The sequence below is a fragment of the Vigna umbellata genome, chromosome 2 (assembly GCF_029865625.1).
Source record: "Vigna umbellata cultivar VRB3 chromosome 2, Vumbellata_1.0, whole genome shotgun sequence".
In the NCBI taxonomy this organism is placed as follows: Eukaryota; Viridiplantae; Streptophyta; class Magnoliopsida; order Fabales; family Fabaceae; genus Vigna; species Vigna umbellata.
Window position 1 is genome coordinate 8,902,681 of NC_142166.1, and position 17,818 is coordinate 8,920,498.

Here is a 17,818-nt window from a genome sequence, read left to right on the forward strand (position 1 = left end):
CCGATCAGGTGGTGTCCCAGTACCCGCGACGTAGAGGGCTCCGTTTTAAACTGATCACTTTTTCCGTTCTTCATTCCAACTGGTAAGTAATTTCCTTTCCTCCTCCTCTGCTGTTTTAGAACCTAGAACATGCAGTTCTACTAGTTGCATGTATCTTGTGTTCCCCCTTTTCCCACTCTGCTAAATCTTGAGCTCTAAGAGTCGCTTTCGTCACCAATGTGGTGGCTGTAGGGTGATGTCTAGGTTCTTGCTGAGTCCGACACTGTTGAGTCGTTCTTGTGAGTTGGGCTGCTCAACTCTAAGGTAAGGGGAGTTAGAATACTTCTTTATTTTTGTGATATGATATGAATGTATGTTGAAATTTGACTATGTACGTTGCTTCAGAATAGTATTTTTGGTCTGATATGTATATGGTGTGGTTTGTGCTGAAACTGAATTCTATGAAGTTGTGCTGTGATGTTTATAATTGTTTTGGATGAATCTTGATGTTGTAATTTGAGCATGTTGGAAGTGCTTTTAGTGACAAATCTGTTATAGTTGAATTAAATGGAAAGTTAAGTAAAATTATAATGTTTTAGGGCAAATTGGAGGAAGTGAGGTAGTGATTTTGGGCATGGGTGGTCTTGAGTGCAATTGGGATGTTTGGGTAGCTCAGATAAGTCAATTGTGACTTGTTAGGAACTTTAAATTGGCCAAAAACATGTTAAAAGTGGTATAACTAAAATTGGGCCTCCAAGTTGTTGAAATTGGTGTTTTAGAGCAAGAACTAAGTCTTAAACCTTTTAGATTGATTGTAGGGATGTTTAAAATCAGTTAGATAAGTACAATCAGGGTTAAAACTCAAATTAGGGGTGTTAGAAGTTAGGGAATTGGTCTAGAAATGGTAAAAGGGTGTGTGAGTGCACAATTCTGCATAATTATGCGTTCTGCAGATTATGCAGTCTCGCTACGCGGATGGTTTCGCATAGCGAGACCCTGTAGAAGGGTGCTCACGGTTTAGTCATTTACTGTGCGAAATGGTGCGTTGTGCGAATGACTAGATAATGTTGCTCTCTGCTTGGTGATTCGCATAGCGAATCTCTTCGCTATGCGATTGGGATGAGTCTAGGGTTGCATTTTGGTTAATTCGCAGAGCAAAGGGGGCGCATAGCGAGTTGTCTTAGGGGGTTGGTCTCTGTCTGAGCTCTCGCATAACGACTAGGGTGCGCTATGCGAGAGGCATGAGGTATGGCACCTCTGTGATTTAATTCGCAATGCGAATAGTGTGCGTTGTGCGAAACGTTCTCAATTTCGCTGTGCGAGACGTTCAGGGTTTTATTCTCTATCTTCTCTTTTGTATTGTTTCACATAGAGTTGAATGTTGTATGGGTTGTGAAGTATGTGTTGGAGCAGATTGTATTGTATGATGAGATTCAAACATGTTGTATACTGTTAAAGTGAAAGTGTATGTGATTCAAAGGTATGATTGGTGATTCAAAGTATGTGGTTTTAAAAGTATGGTTGATGGACGTAATTCCATGGATCTCAAAGGGAGGTTACATGGTGATGCTCTATGTTATTGGACGTAATTCCATGATCTTCAAGGAGAAGATCCATGGTGGTGCCATTAGTGTGTTTTAGAATGATTTGCATGGAAGCTTAGTCTTGGGGGTTATCCTGAAACTACAATGGTCAATCATTCTCAAGTAGAGAGGATTGAACCATGTCGTGAGTAGTAGCAGGAGGTCCTAATCTTGGGTGCTTCCAGTATGGCCTAAGGTGAGTGATAACGGACTAACCTCGTGAGTGTGGTAGGGTGAAACCAATTGGCAATGACATTGCAAAGCAGTAGAGGCCACCACGAGGGCATGACCCGCCATATCTCGGCAATCATTCTAAGTCCGGATGAGTCAAGTGTAAAGTGTAACAAGTGGTGTTGTATGGTTCATTAACTTTGAATTAAACTTGCATGTTGTGCGTGATTGTTATAACATGATTTTTGTATATCTAGCTCACCCTTCTGCTTGTGTTTGTCTTTTGTTTGTGTGTGTTTTCTGTTGCAATGATCATCCATTTGGATGTGAGGAGAGGTAGATGAGGTGTTTTTAGAGCAGGCCTTGGAGGGAGATGACACCGCTGCTTAGCCTAGTTATGATCCATAGGCTTCTGTTTATTTTGAAATACTCTATTGTGTTAAAGTTTTAAATTACAACCACTTTTGGGATGTCTGTAACCTTAAGACTTTATCTACAAGTCTTCTTCTAACTGTTCTATTATATTAAAATGTGGACTACTATATTATATAATTTTGGGTTAAATATGTTTTTAGTCCCTAAACTATTGGCCGTTTCTGGTTTTCGTCCCTCTTTCAAAGTAAGGTACAATTTGGTCCTCATTCTTTTCGAAACGTTCGTTTTAGTCCTCGGAACTTTGGTTTTAGTCCTCATTTTGTTGCTAAATGAGGACCAACTTTTTAAAGGGTGTTAGTTTTCGAGGACTAAAACGAACGTTTTCGAAAAGAATGAGGACCAAATTGTACCTTACTTTGAAAGAGGGACGAAAACCAGAAACGGCCAATAGTTTAGGGACTAAAAACATATTTAACCCTATAATTTTTATATAATCTGGGATGTTATATGTGTTAAAATATTATAAAAATATTTGTGTAAATATATCATTACCTATATATAAATATGTATTTCAATGTATAATATGATTTACTGAACTTCTATCATAGGAATTAAATATCAAATATATTACATGAACTTGAAAAGTCTTGAGTTGGAAACCAATAAAACAATTAAATTACCTATTCAAACGTACCAAGATGTAATATAATTTTCATTAAATATGGAGATTTATGTTTATTGAAATCAGACAGGAACCACAATTGAATTATATGAACCATCACATTCCAATTTTCTCTTCCTATAGTTACTTTCCTTTAAAGATATATTTGTTTCAAAAATTATACTATGCTTAATTTTGTACGTCCGAGTTACTATCTCTTAATTTATAATAGTGAATATGACTTATTTTTTGTCTGATTTAAATTTACATAAAATCTGTTAATTACATATGCTAATTTTTAGTTGCAGCTAAACTATAAAAAAAATATATTTCAGAATCATGATACAATCTTAAATAATCAATACGCATGCCATGTTGATTTTCTAATGACGTAATTCCTTTAAACAATAGTTATGTCTTTTTTATCCGTTTTGTTGTTCACAATACAAACGAACAACACTAATTATCATTAATTATGATGAACATAATCTGTGCATCAATTTTATAATATATTTTATCAATCAATTAGCTATAACTTAGTTTATCATAAAAGCATAAATAAATTGATGCAAATATGATTTCGTTCATTCTTCTTTCCAATATTTGATTTGACAATTTGACTCTGAAACGTAAAAAATATCTTTTAGTACTATAATTCAATAACTTTATTAACCAAAACAAAAGTGATTAATCTTTAGTCTTCATTAAGAAATTAATCAATATCATTAAAAGGTGTTGAACAAATTCAAGAACTAGTAATAAGTTTGAGCATAAGTAGATAAAAAAAAATTAGCAGGCTTTTTGTCTTAATATCTATTGAATTTATTGATTGTGATTCATATTTTTTTTATATTCTCAACTTAGTTTAATGATTTTCTCATTGACAAATACACTATTGATGATTTAAAATACTAATAAAAATTGTGTCATGTTTGTAGCCTTTTTTTACTACTGGTTCTCATTTTCTTCTATTTCTCATTTTTTCTATTTAGTCTTTCATTTTTATCAATGACTTGCTTGCTATTTGTTCTCCGTGTAGTTAGAAAAATGATACTTTGATACACATAAAAATTGTACATTTTTTTTAGTTTATTCTTTTAAAAAAAATACAAAAATTTATTTATTTATGATTATTTTATCTTTATACTATATGTAAAATGAATATAAAAATGTATTATTTTATCATTATTTGTGTTATTATAATAGAAACTTCACAATCAACAGTGATTACGGTTTATATAACCAATATATATAGTTTCTCATTATTATAGAAGTAGGAGTTTCCATATTTTTTAGAGCAACTACATTTACTTGTTCTAAAAATTCCTATTTGTCAAGATAGTCTTTGTAACAAAAAATTAATAAAAAAAATACATTTAACTTATTTTAATTAGAACATAGTCTCTTAAAATAAATATAAAATTTGACAAGTATTGAAAACAAAATGACTATTTAATCTTTAGAGTAAAAGTGAAAGTAGTTACGAGAGTATTTATTGGTTAGAATGAGATTTCTGTGTCTCAAAGAAGATTTATATGCAAAAGACTGTATAAAAAATCTAAGATTTCTATAAATATAATGAGTATGATAATAATTATGAAGTGAAAATTACTAAGAATACTAGTTTTATTTATAGAATTAACATGCATCACAAATCTATATTTTCATTATGGTAATGCTTACTTCAAATATATAATAATTAATAACCATAATACTAAATTGTCAGTTTATAATATGTTTATATTAATTATAATACGTGAATATTATCTAAATATGAGTTGCTCCAAAATAAAAAGATTTATATCATAGTTATTGAACTGAGTAATAACAACATGCATGTACAGAAATCCTAGAATTTAAAAAACTAATTAATAATCTAACCAAGCTGTCACTCTTCTCCCTTGTCATCTCTGAGGTTGGATAAAATTATTTTTCCATATATAAATCTACTAATAAACATATGTTAAAGAATAGGAACAATGAAAAGTGAGAAAATAATTGTTTATGTGGGAAGAAAACAGAAGAAAAAGTTGACATGAATAAAAATAAATAAGAGGGAGTAAAGTTGAAGTAAAGACAAAGAAGAAAGAATTTAGCAGTTAAGCCGGTTATGGAGACGGCCAGAAACAACGATCCGTAGCCGGCTATCCCTGTGATTGCCAGCACAATCAATTCCAACCCTTTTCCCTTTTTCCTCACTTTATAATCCTCTTCATTTCAGGACTCAGTCATATTTTCTCTTCTTCTCTCTGCTCTCACATTTTCATCCATGGGGAAGCAGCAAAGACAGAAAATCAATGCAACCACTAAGGACAAGAACCTTAACTCCACAAACACTGTCACCACCAAGGTCAAACGAACAAGAAGAAGTGTCCCCAGAGATTCCCCTCCTCAACGCAGCTCAATATACAGAGGAGTCACCAGGTTATCCCTTTGTTACCATTTCACATTTCAATCATCATTTTTATGCAAGATGGTCTCCGACATTCATTCTCAACATGTGTTATACAGGCACCGATGGACAGGCCGATATGAAGCTCATTTGTGGGACAAAAATTGCTGGAATGAGTCACAGAACAAGAAAGGACGACAAGGTTTCATGCCCCTTTCTAAGCCATGCAATTTTATTTCTTTAATGTTATCTTGATGAAGTCACTGACGTGTTTCCTTTTCGACTTGGCAATGGTTCTTCACATGTCCTACGTTAACAGTCTACCTCGGTATGTGTATATAATAGTGTGTCTTGTTCCTAGTATTACATGATTTGATGTTCATGAAAGTGAAGAACTATTGGAGTGATTAATGGAGTGTAATCTGTTGTTGAAGGTGCTTATGACGATGAAGAGGCCGCAGCACACGCTTACGATCTAGCAGCATTGAAATACTGGGGTCAAGATACCATCCTTAATTTTCCAGTATTGTCTCTCTCTTAAATCACCACTCTCTGAAAGGAAATCTCAACCCAAATGGGATATTTTTTTAGGAAGAAGTTTTTTGGAAAAAAAATAATACTTATAAAACATGATATCAATTCATAAAAAAATATGAATTCAATTTACATGATATTCCTCTGACTCAAAATATTAAGATAGTTTATTAATCTTTCTTCCACAATGCTTAATTTTTTATTTCTACTTAAAATGAAATTTAAACTAATGTTTTGAAATTCTCAACCTAACCTTAAATAGTAAAATAGTATAGTTTAGTGAATAAATTGAGGAAAATTTTCTTTTCGCACTTAAGAAAAAATATACTTAACAAAAAAATTTGTGACTAAGATGTGTTAGTGCAGAAAAATAAAAAGAAATTAAAAATATTTGTTTTCCAATTGCAGTTATCTACTTACCAGAATGAACTGAAAGAAATGGAGGGTCAATCTCGAGAAGAGTATATTGGATCATTACGAAGGTAAAGCTCTTTCTTTTATGCTTCAAGATTAATTATTGCAGAAAGCAAAACTTTAAATTTAAAATATGCAGGAAAAGCAGCGGTTTTTCTCGTGGAGTTTCTAAATACAGAGGTGTTGCAAGGTACTATTCCCTCCAATTTTTTTAATATGCGATTTCAAGGGAATTATTTTTCTATCTATTGTTATTTATGAAGTTGTATATCAGAAATTTGTAAATGTGTTTATTGTGATATATACCGCTTCACTTTATTGCATTAACATTTATGAGTAAATATTATTTTTCTCCTTTAAATGATCAAACTTTACTTTTTATCTCTAAACTTTTCTTTAATATTTCTTTTAAAACACTATTTAAGCTTTTTTAATTTAAAAAAAGGATAAAAGTAAAATCTACTTCCACCTCTTTTTTAAGTGATCAATTGAAAAAAAAAACTTTATTTTTATTCAATTGAAAAATTTAAAATTTAAAATTTAAAACAAGTAATTACTTTTCTGTCATTTTATTATTATTTTACCTAATTTTGAATTAGATTTTATATTTTGTGATAGATAAATGAGTAGAATAAAATATAATATCTTATAAATATTTATTAGAATATGAAAAATATTATATTTTAATAAATATAATATTAAAGTTTTTTTTCCTACTTTTAATATATTGTTTTTCTAAATTCAGACACCATCATAATGGAAGGTGGGAGGCTCGGATTGGCAGGGTTTTCGGCAACAAATATCTTTACCTCGGAACTTACGGTACAACTTCACCTTCAATTCTTCTTTTACGATTTTAATATAACAATATTATTTCTTTTCATTTGTCATTTTCTCTAAATACAAAAATTATAATATTTAAAAAAGTATTTGAAACATTAAATAAATATTTAGTAGCGACATATTGAAAAAGTTGGAATTTTGCAGCAACGCAGGAAGAAGCTGCGACAGCATATGACATGGCAGCTATTGAATATCGAGGACTCAACGCTGTCACCAATTTCGACCTTAGCCGCTACATAAAGTGGCTTAAGCCAAACAATAACGATAACACTGCGAACTCTAATGTTCTTGACGCTAACCCTAATTCTGAGACCAACTTTACCCCAAATTCTAATCAACAACAAGGATTCAATTTTTTCCAGAGTCAAGAATCGACGGTGACTCAGCCTCGATCTTCTGGTGCCACGTCAGCCCTAGGACTTTTGCTGCAGTCATCCAAGTTCAAGGAGATGATGGAGATGACTTCCGCCGCCGACTTGTCGACGGCGGCGTCGGAGTCTGAGTTGGTGCCGTGCACGTTTCCCGATGATATTCAGACCTATTTCGAGTGTGAAGATTCCAACAGATATGGAGAAGGGGATGATAACATGTTTGGCGAGCTCAACGGGTTTGTGCCCCATATGTTCCATTGTGATGACTTTGAGTCTTGAAAATGCACGGTGGAAGTAGAAGATTGTTTGCAGTTGCTTTGTTGATTTATTTTTTTCATTTGGCTTATTTCTCAGTTTGTGAATATGAACAGTAATTTGTTGATAGTGAGACACTGATCAAAAAAGAACAAGAAGAGCAGTGCATTATTTGGGAAACTGAACTTGGATTAGTGATCATGGTCAGAGGAGGATGCATGCCAAGTTCTTTATTTGTTGTAGCTGAAAAGAAAATAAGCATCTCAATAAAGATGCAAAATAAACATATTTTACCATTTTTTTCCTTTACAAACAGGAATAAATTGTTTCTTATTTATAAAGCTAGCTTAGTGGATATTGAATACGATTTGTAAGTTAAATTTTTAGCAACTTCAATCTTACGAAATATTTATAATTTTATGTATGGAGAAGATTTATGGTTACGGCCAAAATGTTTTGGTTCTAATTCTTGCAAATGTAACTCTGTTTCATAAAACACACATATTATAAGGTTTATTAGAAGGTTCATAATGATGTATTTTCTGAGTTGGATGTTGTTAGTTAAGGTTGTTAACTCTGAGCTGGAACGACTAAGATTAACTTCATGTATGGAAACTAAGATAAAACCATCTATATGAAGCAATCAAAAGGATTTGAAGTAAAAGATCATTGACTTATACTCAACTTATATTTAAGACTTTCTATTAAAAGAATCTGATTATGTTTTTGTGAACATTCACTATTTAGTTACCCAGACATGGGTTTTCTTCTATTGTTAAGCAAGTCTGCATAAGAAATTTTTTACTGTTAGGTACTTAGGTAGACTTGATCCTTTCTTTTTAGATTTTGAGGGCTTAACAAAACCACATCTATAAGGTTCAGAAGATTCATGATAACAGTTCTTAGGAACTTTGCCTTCTTCGTAGCCTAATCCACATTTTTCCAGTGATTTTTGAGATGATTTTATAAGAAGATTTATCCTCTTATCCCTTTTGGTAGACATGGAAATATCTCCACTAAGTTTCAGTATATTGAACCAGACTATGTACGTCCATGGCATGATTGTCTAAAGGTCTTTTCTCCACATTCTTCATTTTCAAAAGAAGAGAATTCTTTTTCTTTGAAATATGAAGTTAGAGTAGTAAAACTTAATTTTAAGCTTTTGTATTCCTTATTCAGTTTTTCCATATCATATACAAAATCTTTGTTTTCTTTTGAAAGATTGTCTACCAAGATAGATTATATTTTTAAGACATGGATATATTTTAGAAGGTTTTGCACTTCTCTTTGTATAATTTTACAAGATTTAGAGAGAAGATAAGAATTAGACAAAAAGCTCATTCATTATAAGCTTCTACGAAAGAAATCTATCATTTTACCTAAGTTGTTTGAAGAGGGTTCAGACAATATGTCTACCCCAAGAGATAAAACTTTGTCCTTTCTTTGTATTTTTCTTTGTTTATCATGTTCTTTTTTCCTCCTCTTAACATTCTAATATGAAATGACAATATGTTTTGCACTCATATTCTCTTTTAGCTCTCTTTTTTGAGGTGGAACTCTTATACCTTGGAAGCCTCATCTTCTTTCATATTTACCAGTTCTTTAGCCTTGAAGGGTTTTGTTGAATTACTCCTCTAAAGGGGGATTCTTCCTGCACCCCATCGTTTTCTTCCTGCATCCCATCGTTTTCTTCCTGCACCGCATCGTTTGACAGTTCTTTAGCCTTTAAAGTGATTAAAAAAAATGTTAAAAAAAGTTAATTGCAAACTCAGTGTGGAGAATATAGATTATTACACTTTTTAGAGATCAAATTAAAAGATGATTGATGAATTAAATGAGAGAAAATTAAAAATATATACAAAGTTAAACACAAAATAAAATAATTTAATGTGGTTAAGATGGAAATTTTTTCTATAATTGCTGAAATTGAGTGAATAGCACATCAGAGCATAGACTTTAATCTCAATTCCTCATGACTGGTGCGACAGACACAACCTCAAGAACCACTTGTTTTTATGCCATGATCACGTGACTCCAGTGGCTGCAGTTTTATCGATGGTTTCTATCAATAAAAGATTATAAGCAGACATGCCTTATGCAACAGGCAAACAATTTTCAGCTTTATGGTTTTTCTTAATCTGTTTCTTAATTATGTTTACTTCTGTCCCTTTTATCACTAAGCAACATAATAAGAAAATATTTGCATTATAGAACCTTCACTACAAGAATACCTTACTTTGGTTCTGTTCTACAATACTGTAAAAGTTTCTGAGTAATACAGTCCATCAGTTTTTTCCTTTAAAAAAGTGCTCAGCTTCTCATGATCCGTGTGAAATATGGAGTAAGAAAAATAATTCAACTAGAAGAAGGCAAATCCAGAATTATTGGTAATGCGCTATTAGCCTACAACTAAGGCAAGCATCCACAATTGCAGCACATGAAAGAGCAGAAACATGGCAAGTTAAGGATCATCAACGTTCTATGTCCTAGGTGTTTCATGTAAGTATCTACACTTACAAACATAATCTTACAATTTAAGAAACGGGTTCTGACAATTTGGCTGAGCATCAAATTTTGTCTCCTGTTTGTAGTCTGCCATACCTCTTTTGACAGAGTGCATTGGGTTGAAGAACTAAAATTAAACTAAAACGAATTCTGTAGTAAAACTCACGTTCCAAAATACCGTATGGCATAATGTTATAAAGGTTGGACGAGTTCATTTCACCCCTCTATGAGTTCATCTTCTCATGGTTACCGAAACACCAAACTAAATATTTATTTGATCTCTTTGAATTGAATCTATCAGGAGTTGAGGCAGGTCGTGAATTTTAACTCCTTATATGTTCTGTGCATTTTGGCTCTCTCATTCAATTGTTTTCTCATAGTTGCAGAAAAGTTAACTGGGGATATATCTCTTCTTTTGCAGCATTTGATCGATTGATAGAGACTGAAGAAGAAAACATGCACGTAAGTTTCATTCCAGGAGAAGTACAGGATCTATGGGATAATTGGGGTCTGGAAATGCTTGTGCTATTGAGTTTCACCATCCAAGTGATCCTCACAGTGTATGGAAGCCGCAGAAAGGACATCCCAGGTTTGAGGACAAGGTTCACAGTTTGGTTCACCTATTTGCTGTCTGCTTCCCTTCAAAAAATCATCATAGGCAAGCTTACAGTAATACCTGAAAGTGATCCAAGCGAACGCAACATAAGACGTGAACTGAAGGCACTGTTTGCACCATTGCTTCTGGTGCAAATTGGAAATCCAGATGCCATAACTGCATACTCAATTGAAGATAACAGATTGGGGCTGAGGCAGTTGCTCACCCTTGTTCTCCAAGTAGCTGTGGTGATTTGGATCATCATAAAGAGTTGGACACATTCACAACTCTCTTTTCTGTACTTGCCATTACTTGTATCTGGACTAATCAAGCATGGAGAAGTTGTTTGGGCTCTAAAGTCAGCACTTACTAAAGGATCGGGCATAATCACCATTCAAGAAATTGACCAAGAAGCCAACATGCCTGCTTTATTCAGATTCCTTCCTGAGGATATTCCAAACATAGAGTTGATCCTAAAGGCTTATTACCGCTTTATCTCATTGAAGCCCCATCGTGAGCATTGGCTCTACCAGCCTTTATACGAATCGCTACCCCATATGTCTATAGATGAGTATGCTCCAGAAGACATCTTCCACATCACAGATGCAGAACTGAGCTTCATGTACGATGTGTTGTACACCAAGTCACCTATAATCTATACCAAAGCAGGTTGTATTCTTCGTGTCGTAAGCTTTTTCAATTTAGTTCTAACATTGTGTGGATTCTCAGTCTTATTTAGGCAAGAATTTTCACGCCATTGGAAAGCATGTTTTATAGTTGGGGTGTTAGGTGGAGCAGTTCTCATGGAGGCATACCAGATTGTACAATTACCGTTCTCAGATTGGGCCATAATTCAAATGATCAAGCACAAAGATCTTCCACTAATGATTCCATGCTTGAGAATTCTTGGACCCAGAGCCAGGAGTTGGAAAAGGTGGTCAAACTCATTGCCACAGTTCAACTTGCTAAGCTTTTGCATTCATGACAAGCCAATAAGGTGTGGAAAAATTCTAAAATTCCGTGGCATTGACGTGGAGTTGAAAAAGAACAGGTGCAGGACACGCATAGAATTTCCCCAAGAACTGAAAGCTCTGATGGTTCAAGAAATGAAAGATATTGATGGAGTTAGAAGACTGAAGCACTTCAACCAACGAGGAGAATGGTCACTCGGCAGGTATGGCTCGCCCAACGACATCAAATGGAGTGTTAAACGAGACTTCGACAAGAGTATTGCAATATGGCACATTGCAACAGACATATGCTACTATTCAGATGCTCATGCCAAGGATTCAAGCCCCAAAATCCAAATGGCCAGATTATTGTCCAATTACATGATGTACCTCCTAGGCATGCGCCCTCACATGCTGTCCACCACCACTGCCAATATAATATTTCAACACGCCTGTGATAAACTGAAGGGTTTGACGGTAGACAAAGAACAATGTGTGAAAGATGAAAAAGAAGCATGCAGGGTTTTGAGAACAGAAAGAGTTCCCCAACATTTAAATTCTGAGCGGAAATCAGAAACTGTTGTGACATCAAAATGGAACATGCTTAGGGATGCTCAGAGACTGGCTAGGAATTTGATGCTAAGGGAGAACAGATGGCAGATCATATGCAGTGTGTGGGTGGAGATGTTGTGTTATGCTGCAGCTAATTGCTCAACAGATTATCACTCTGAACAAATAAGGAGAGGTGGAGGTTTGGTAACACATGTTTGGATTCTGTTAGCTCACAAGACTGATAAATATCACATCAGTGACTAGTAATACATTTACCTGGTTTGGTTTCTCACGAAAGTTGATCTGATTTTGTGAGGTTTACATTCTTCTCTTTGCTTCCGGTTTACGGTTTGTAACGCTATTTGTACGCATTCTGATTTTTTCAGGGACCATTTTAGAATATTCTAACGCACTATGTGATGGAATTTTAGAAATCAATATTCATAGATATTGAGCATATATAGTATGCGAAAACAATGCAATTACAGAATCATTGGTAATACGTGCATGCCTATGAAGGATAGAGTATTTATTTCTATAATACGTGATGCCTATGAAGAACAGGTGCATGCCTATAAAGGATAGAGTTTTTCACCCACCTTCTAGGAAATCAATGAGTTGAGAGATTATTTGTGTAAATTTCTATAATGGGGTGGGGTAATAAATTTGCAAAAGATCGAATACATAGATCATATCTCTAATTGTCAGATAACAGTAAAGATAATATTTTAATTATTAATTAAGACTAATCCATAATTAATTTACCATTCTCCCATTTAGATAGCATTTGTTAACAGCCAAAATATGGATCATTAAGCTAGAATCACAATTACAACTAAATCACATGTCAAAGAACAAGTACAATTTTGAGCAACAAATAACATTCAAGATGGATATATATATATTGCGCAATGGCTAATGAAAAATACAACACTACAATGGTCCAAGTATTTAAAAATGATAATAAGAAACATGCTGAAACTGACATCATCTAAAAGATATCTCCTAAAATATGTATAAAGCCAGACTTCCACTAAGCATACCAAAATTCATAGCCAAACTTACGACCTGCGTGTTTTAGAAAAGCTTGAAAGTTAGGACCTTAGTCAGTGGATATGGAAACATCTCCTTAGCGTCAAGGTACTAAAAATCCAAGTGAGAAAAATTTCAATTTCGTCTATAACTAACTAATACATGATATCAACATGCTTTGAAGGAAGAATAGTTTTTGTTATTTCGAGAAATTTTTACTGCATCAGTATTATTGAATGTAGAGTGACCTAGTCAAAATAACTAGTATTATTGAAAACTCACTGATGTTTATACTTTCGTTTTTCTTTTTAACTAATACACTTTCAACTTTATATAAAAAAGAAAAAAAAAACTGAATCAAACACACACTAAAAACTCTAAAAACAAGCTTTTGAAAACTAACGAATAGGCTCATGACAAAGAATGTGATGTGCATTTCTAGTCAGCACTCATAAGCGTTATTTTTTTTTTCCTTTGTACATCTTAGTAGTTATCTCTTGGGTCCTTCATCTAGCTAATATTCTTTGCATTCCGTCTCTTCTTGTAGACTGAGAGTGGAGAAACTGTGAATCAGTGGCAACGAGTCTTTAAGGTAAAAGACTGGCCATATTTCCAAAGATGGCTTCCAGGGCGCATACCTGTTAACCGGGAGGTTGGCTTATTTTATCACCTTCTGGTTTGCTTACTGACTACGGCAGCACAAGGTCGGTGATCTTGATGCCACCATATGACACATCAAACTATTGCACTTTATCAGATAGAGATCATCTTCAAGCTGTAGAAGCTAATGATTTTAACTTTCAACCGTCAAAGCAGAAAAGATGAAAACAGAATATTGAAAGAGCAAGAAACACGGTTCACACTTTAATAGGCCTGAACTTCTTAGAGCTATGATTTCCCTTAGATTCATCTAAATTCTCCAGTCTTGGTAATCTCTTTGATATAAATAGAGCTTCTTCTCTTCTTCCCCCTTGCTCTAAAGCAGGCAGTAGATCATTTAGACATGTCAATTCCTGACATAAACCTTTCTCCACCAATTCATAGCATAAATTAAATGCTTCTGAGACCTTGTTAGTTTTACAAAGATTCAGAACAATTGCATTACACAAATCAATGTCAACATTCTGATGATTTTTCAAACTAAAAAACAACATTTTGCATGCTTCTGATAGCTTTCCTCTCTCAAAAAGAAATTGAACCACTTCTTCTATTGTAACACGGTATCCATTCTTATAAAGCAAATCAATGATCTCAAATGCTCTTTCTTGCTGTCCACATCTAAAAAGTAGCTTTAAATTTTCAGTTGACAGGTTTATATTCTGTCTAACATTTTTCTCCAGCATCATCAAAATAACACAGGCAGACTCATGAGCACAACCCTTTTCCAAAAGTTTTGCTAGTATGGAATGCCAGGTGGCTGTTTTAGGTTGATAGGAGCTCTTAAGCATTTTCTCTAGTGTCTCCTTTGCAAGGAGAGGCTTATTCTTTAAAAGAAAACCATCAATCAAGTAATCATATATATCAACATCAGGAAGAAAGTCTCTTCTCAGCATCCACACTAAAAGCTCATATCCACTTTCGTATGCACCTTCTTTACAATGCCCCATAATCAACGTGTTGTATAATTGGCCATCTTGTGTGCCCCTTTTCATTAACTGTCTCATCACCCTCTCGGCCTTCTTACTCTTCCCATGTTCACACAAATACTGAATAAGAGGACTATAAGCAGCAGCAAGTGGCATGGAGCCAAAATTACTCAATAGGATTTCCTTCTCAAATAACTCATCAAATAACACCTCTGCCATATCATAGTCCCCTTTCTGACACAAACAACGTATCAGAGGGCTGTAAGAGGCTGAATCCACGCGGACCTGAAATTTCTTCATTCTTTCAAACACCTTCAGTGCTTCATCTAAATTTCCTGCACAACAATGGGAATGAATAATTGTATTAAATGTAAATGTATCAGGGCTAAAACCCCCATTGTCTTTCATCAATAACAAAATATCTTTCATCTTGTCCAACTTCTGTACCTCACAAAGCCCTTTTATCAAAGTATTATAGGTAACCATGTTCGGCTCAATGCCCCGGCCACTCATCTCTTCAAGAACTACCAATGCCTCATCAACTTCTTGCTTCATACAATACCCTCGGATCAAAGTGGTATAAGTAACAACATTAGGATTCAAACCCTCACATTTCTTGCTCATAGCATTTACTAAATTCCGAGCAATTCTAACCTTCCCTGCTCTACATAAACCATCAACAAGAGTGTTATACGTGACAACATCCGGGTCACAATTAAAACTAACCATCTCTTTAAAGAACCGAAACCCTTCATCGACCATTGAGTTTTTGCAAAGCCCTCTAATCAAAACATTGTATGTACAAGTGTCTGGACTAACACCATACGTATGAAGCATTTCATCATACACCTCTTTGGCCATATTGGTGCGACCCCTTTTAAGCAAAATAGACAAAACAGAGTTGAAGGTAATCACGGAGGGGGAAACAGCAACGGACTTCATGGTCTGAAAAAGCTTCAAGGATTCTTTGAAGAGGCCTGCTTCGGCGTAGCTTCTGATGAGGGTATTGAAGAACCTGTCCTCAAGCTTGACGGTTCCGTTAGACTTTTTCTCGATGGAAAAAAGCAAGTTTCGGGCAACGTTGAGGTTCCTATGGCGACCCAGAATTTGTAGCATGATGAAGTAAGACTGAACTGTGTGGGAAAAACCACTTTGCTGAGCCCACTTGAAAAAGCGAAGGGCTTTGGAAGGGTCCCTGATGAGGCGAAGGGTTCGGAGCACCGTCGTTTTGGAGAGAGGGGTGGGCAGAAGCGAGACCAACGCGTTTGACCATGGTTTGGAATTGATAAGATTGGCCATGGTTTTGGCCGTTTTACTTTCATTTCGTGATCTGGGTATTGCGTGTTGAGATTCTGGGTGGTCAGAACAAATGTACCTGAATCTAAAGAATCTGTTATGCAGAAAAAACATAAGAATAAGTCGCAAGAAAATAAAAGAGAGGAGTTTCAAGAAATGCACCTAAGATGAGGATTGAAGGTGGAGACGGAAATGAAACGGAGATTTGAAAATAGTTGTTGTGACGAGAGACTAGGAGGAACCATGTTGAAGGTGTGAACTCAGTATTACATTGGTGCGAGTGTGCCCTACTCATTCCTCCATGGAGTACCGCTACGTTGACAGGGTTTGAGCTCTACATTCGTTTGACAGTGTCAAACGTGGATCTGACGGGCAGCAGAGTTAAAAGGGTTAAATGGGTCATTTTTTATTTCCCTTTATTTTCATGGTTTAATATATGATAAGCTTCTATTTTCGTCTAAAATTTTAAATAAGTTTTTTTATTTTTTGATATCTTAATTGAATTTTTATTTTTATAAAATTAAATTAAATAGAATTTTTTCTGTCAAATTGAAATAACATTATGTTGGCAATGTAATATTTTTATTATGTGATTATATTTTTAATTTTTAAATTAAAAAATAAAATAAATAGAGTGGAAATTGATGCTTAAGTAAGGGTAAAGTTAAAAATTAAATTTTGTTTGAATTTAGAGAAAGATAAAATTATTTAATTTTAAAAAATTAAATAAAGTTAAAGATAAAATAAAAATATAAGAATTAAATTAAAATTAATGGAGTGACATGTGACTTGACAATGACACATGACATTATCAGTATCATGTTACATTGTTATTAACACAATGTTAGATACATGACAATTTTTCTTTTTAATTTTAAAAAAATAAAAGTTAAAAACAAAAGTAATTATAAAAATATTTAAAAATTAAAAAAAGCACATCTAACATCCTCTTGAATGGTATTAATACATAACTAACAACAAAACTTAATTATTTTAATTTTTCAAAAATAAAATCTAATTGAAGACAAAAAATAAATAAGGAACCTATTTAACAAAAATAATCATAAATGAAAACCATCTATATAATTAAACATTTTAATTATTTTAAATTACAACTTACACATAAAAGAAAATAAAATAATTAAAAGAAAAAGAAGCAAATTGAATTAGGTTTCGGTTATTTATTTATATCATTGTGAGTAGAATGATATTTGGCTAAACTTTTTTATAATAAAACAAGTAATAATTACAGACTTAATTATCCATATAGTGAATAGAGGTGTTTATAACTGCTTTCTTAATACATAATTCTATATAGTTTTGATTTTATATTTTTAGAATTATCATTTGTGTACTTTTTTTTGTTTTTCTATTCAAACAAAATTAACTTTATTTTATTAATTTTACTATCCATAAAAAACTACCCATAACTTTGTTCTTTATGTACACAATTTCCTATAATTTTAATCTTTATGTTTTGTAACTATTTTACACATTTATTTATTTATTTTTTCATTTAAATTCAATTAATTTTACTATCTGTAAAATGAATTATCCATAATAAAATTTTAAAAGTTAATAAAATTTATTCATTTTCAAAACCATATTTTATAAACATATATATATATATATATATTATATAATTTTAGTATAAATTTTAATGACACATTTTTTAATTTAATAATTATAATAATAATATTTTTTATTATCATAAGGAAAAAAGT

General features: G+C 33.3%; 3 protein-coding genes across 6 annotated transcripts; 2 read left to right on the top strand and 1 right to left on the bottom strand.

Annotated features, from left to right (window-relative positions):
- The first annotated feature begins 5,038 nt into the window (after nt 1-5,038).
- On the top strand, nt 5,039-8,021 carry LOC124834914 (AP2-like ethylene-responsive transcription factor At1g16060). Its single transcript, XM_047309743.2, has 8 exons — nt 5,039-5,193; nt 5,281-5,363; nt 5,481-5,489; nt 5,596-5,684; nt 6,104-6,177; nt 6,249-6,299; nt 6,855-6,931; nt 7,097-8,021. Exons 1-8 carry the CDS (start codon nt 5,039-5,041, stop codon nt 7,600-7,602), a joined length of 1,044 nt encoding a protein of 347 aa, XP_047165699.1. The 3' UTR covers nt 7,603-8,021.
- A 953-nt stretch (nt 8,022-8,974) lies between these two features.
- LOC124834906 (uncharacterized) lies at nt 8,975-12,639 on the top strand. Its single transcript, XM_088106520.1, has 2 exons — nt 8,975-10,077; nt 10,505-12,639. The coding sequence occupies exon 2, from the start codon at nt 10,540-10,542 to the stop codon at nt 12,442-12,444; it is 1,905 nt and encodes a 634-aa protein (XP_087962646.1). The 5' UTR covers nt 8,975-10,077; nt 10,505-10,539; the 3' UTR covers nt 12,445-12,639.
- Nucleotides 12,640-13,058: 419 nt separating this feature from the next.
- On the bottom strand, nt 13,059-16,438 carry LOC124834917 (Tetratricopeptide repeat (TPR)-like superfamily protein). 4 transcript variants are annotated; one of them, XM_088106005.1, is made up of 2 exons: nt 16,257-16,438; nt 13,059-16,150 (listed from the first exon to the last, which is right to left on the bottom strand). In XM_088106005.1, exons 1-2 carry the CDS (start codon nt 16,387-16,389, stop codon nt 14,070-14,072), a joined length of 2,214 nt encoding a protein of 737 aa, XP_087962131.1. In that variant the 5' UTR covers nt 16,390-16,438; the 3' UTR covers nt 13,059-14,069. The 4 variants fall into 4 exon arrangements, with proteins under 4 accessions (XP_087962131.1, XP_047165704.1, XP_087962132.1 ...); XM_047309748.2 differs by having other exon boundaries at nt 13,059-16,173; XM_088106006.1 differs by having other exon boundaries at nt 13,059-16,179.
- Between the last annotated feature and the right edge of the window lie 1,380 nt (nt 16,439-17,818).

Coding starts and splice junctions, on each gene's coding strand:
- LOC124834914 (XM_047309743.2), top strand. CDS start 5,039: ATGGGGAAGCAGCAAAGACAGAAAATCAATGCAACCACTAAGGACAAG. Junction 5,194..5,280: donor ATATACAGAGGAGTCACCAG/GTTATCCCTTTG, acceptor TGTGTTATACAG/GCACCGATGGACAGGCCGAT. Junction 6,932..7,096: donor TCTTTACCTCGGAACTTACG/GTACAACTTCAC, acceptor GGAATTTTGCAG/CAACGCAGGAAGAAGCTGCG.
- LOC124834917 (XM_088106005.1), bottom strand. CDS start 16,389: ATGAGTAGGGCACACTCGCACCAATGTAATACTGAGTTCACACCTTCA. Junction 16,151..16,256: donor ACCTTCAATCCTCATCTTAG/GTGCATTTCTTG, acceptor CTGACCACCCAG/AATCTCAACACGCAATACCC.
- LOC124834906 (XM_088106520.1), top strand. CDS start 10,540: ATGCACGTAAGTTTCATTCCAGGAGAAGTACAGGATCTATGGGATAAT.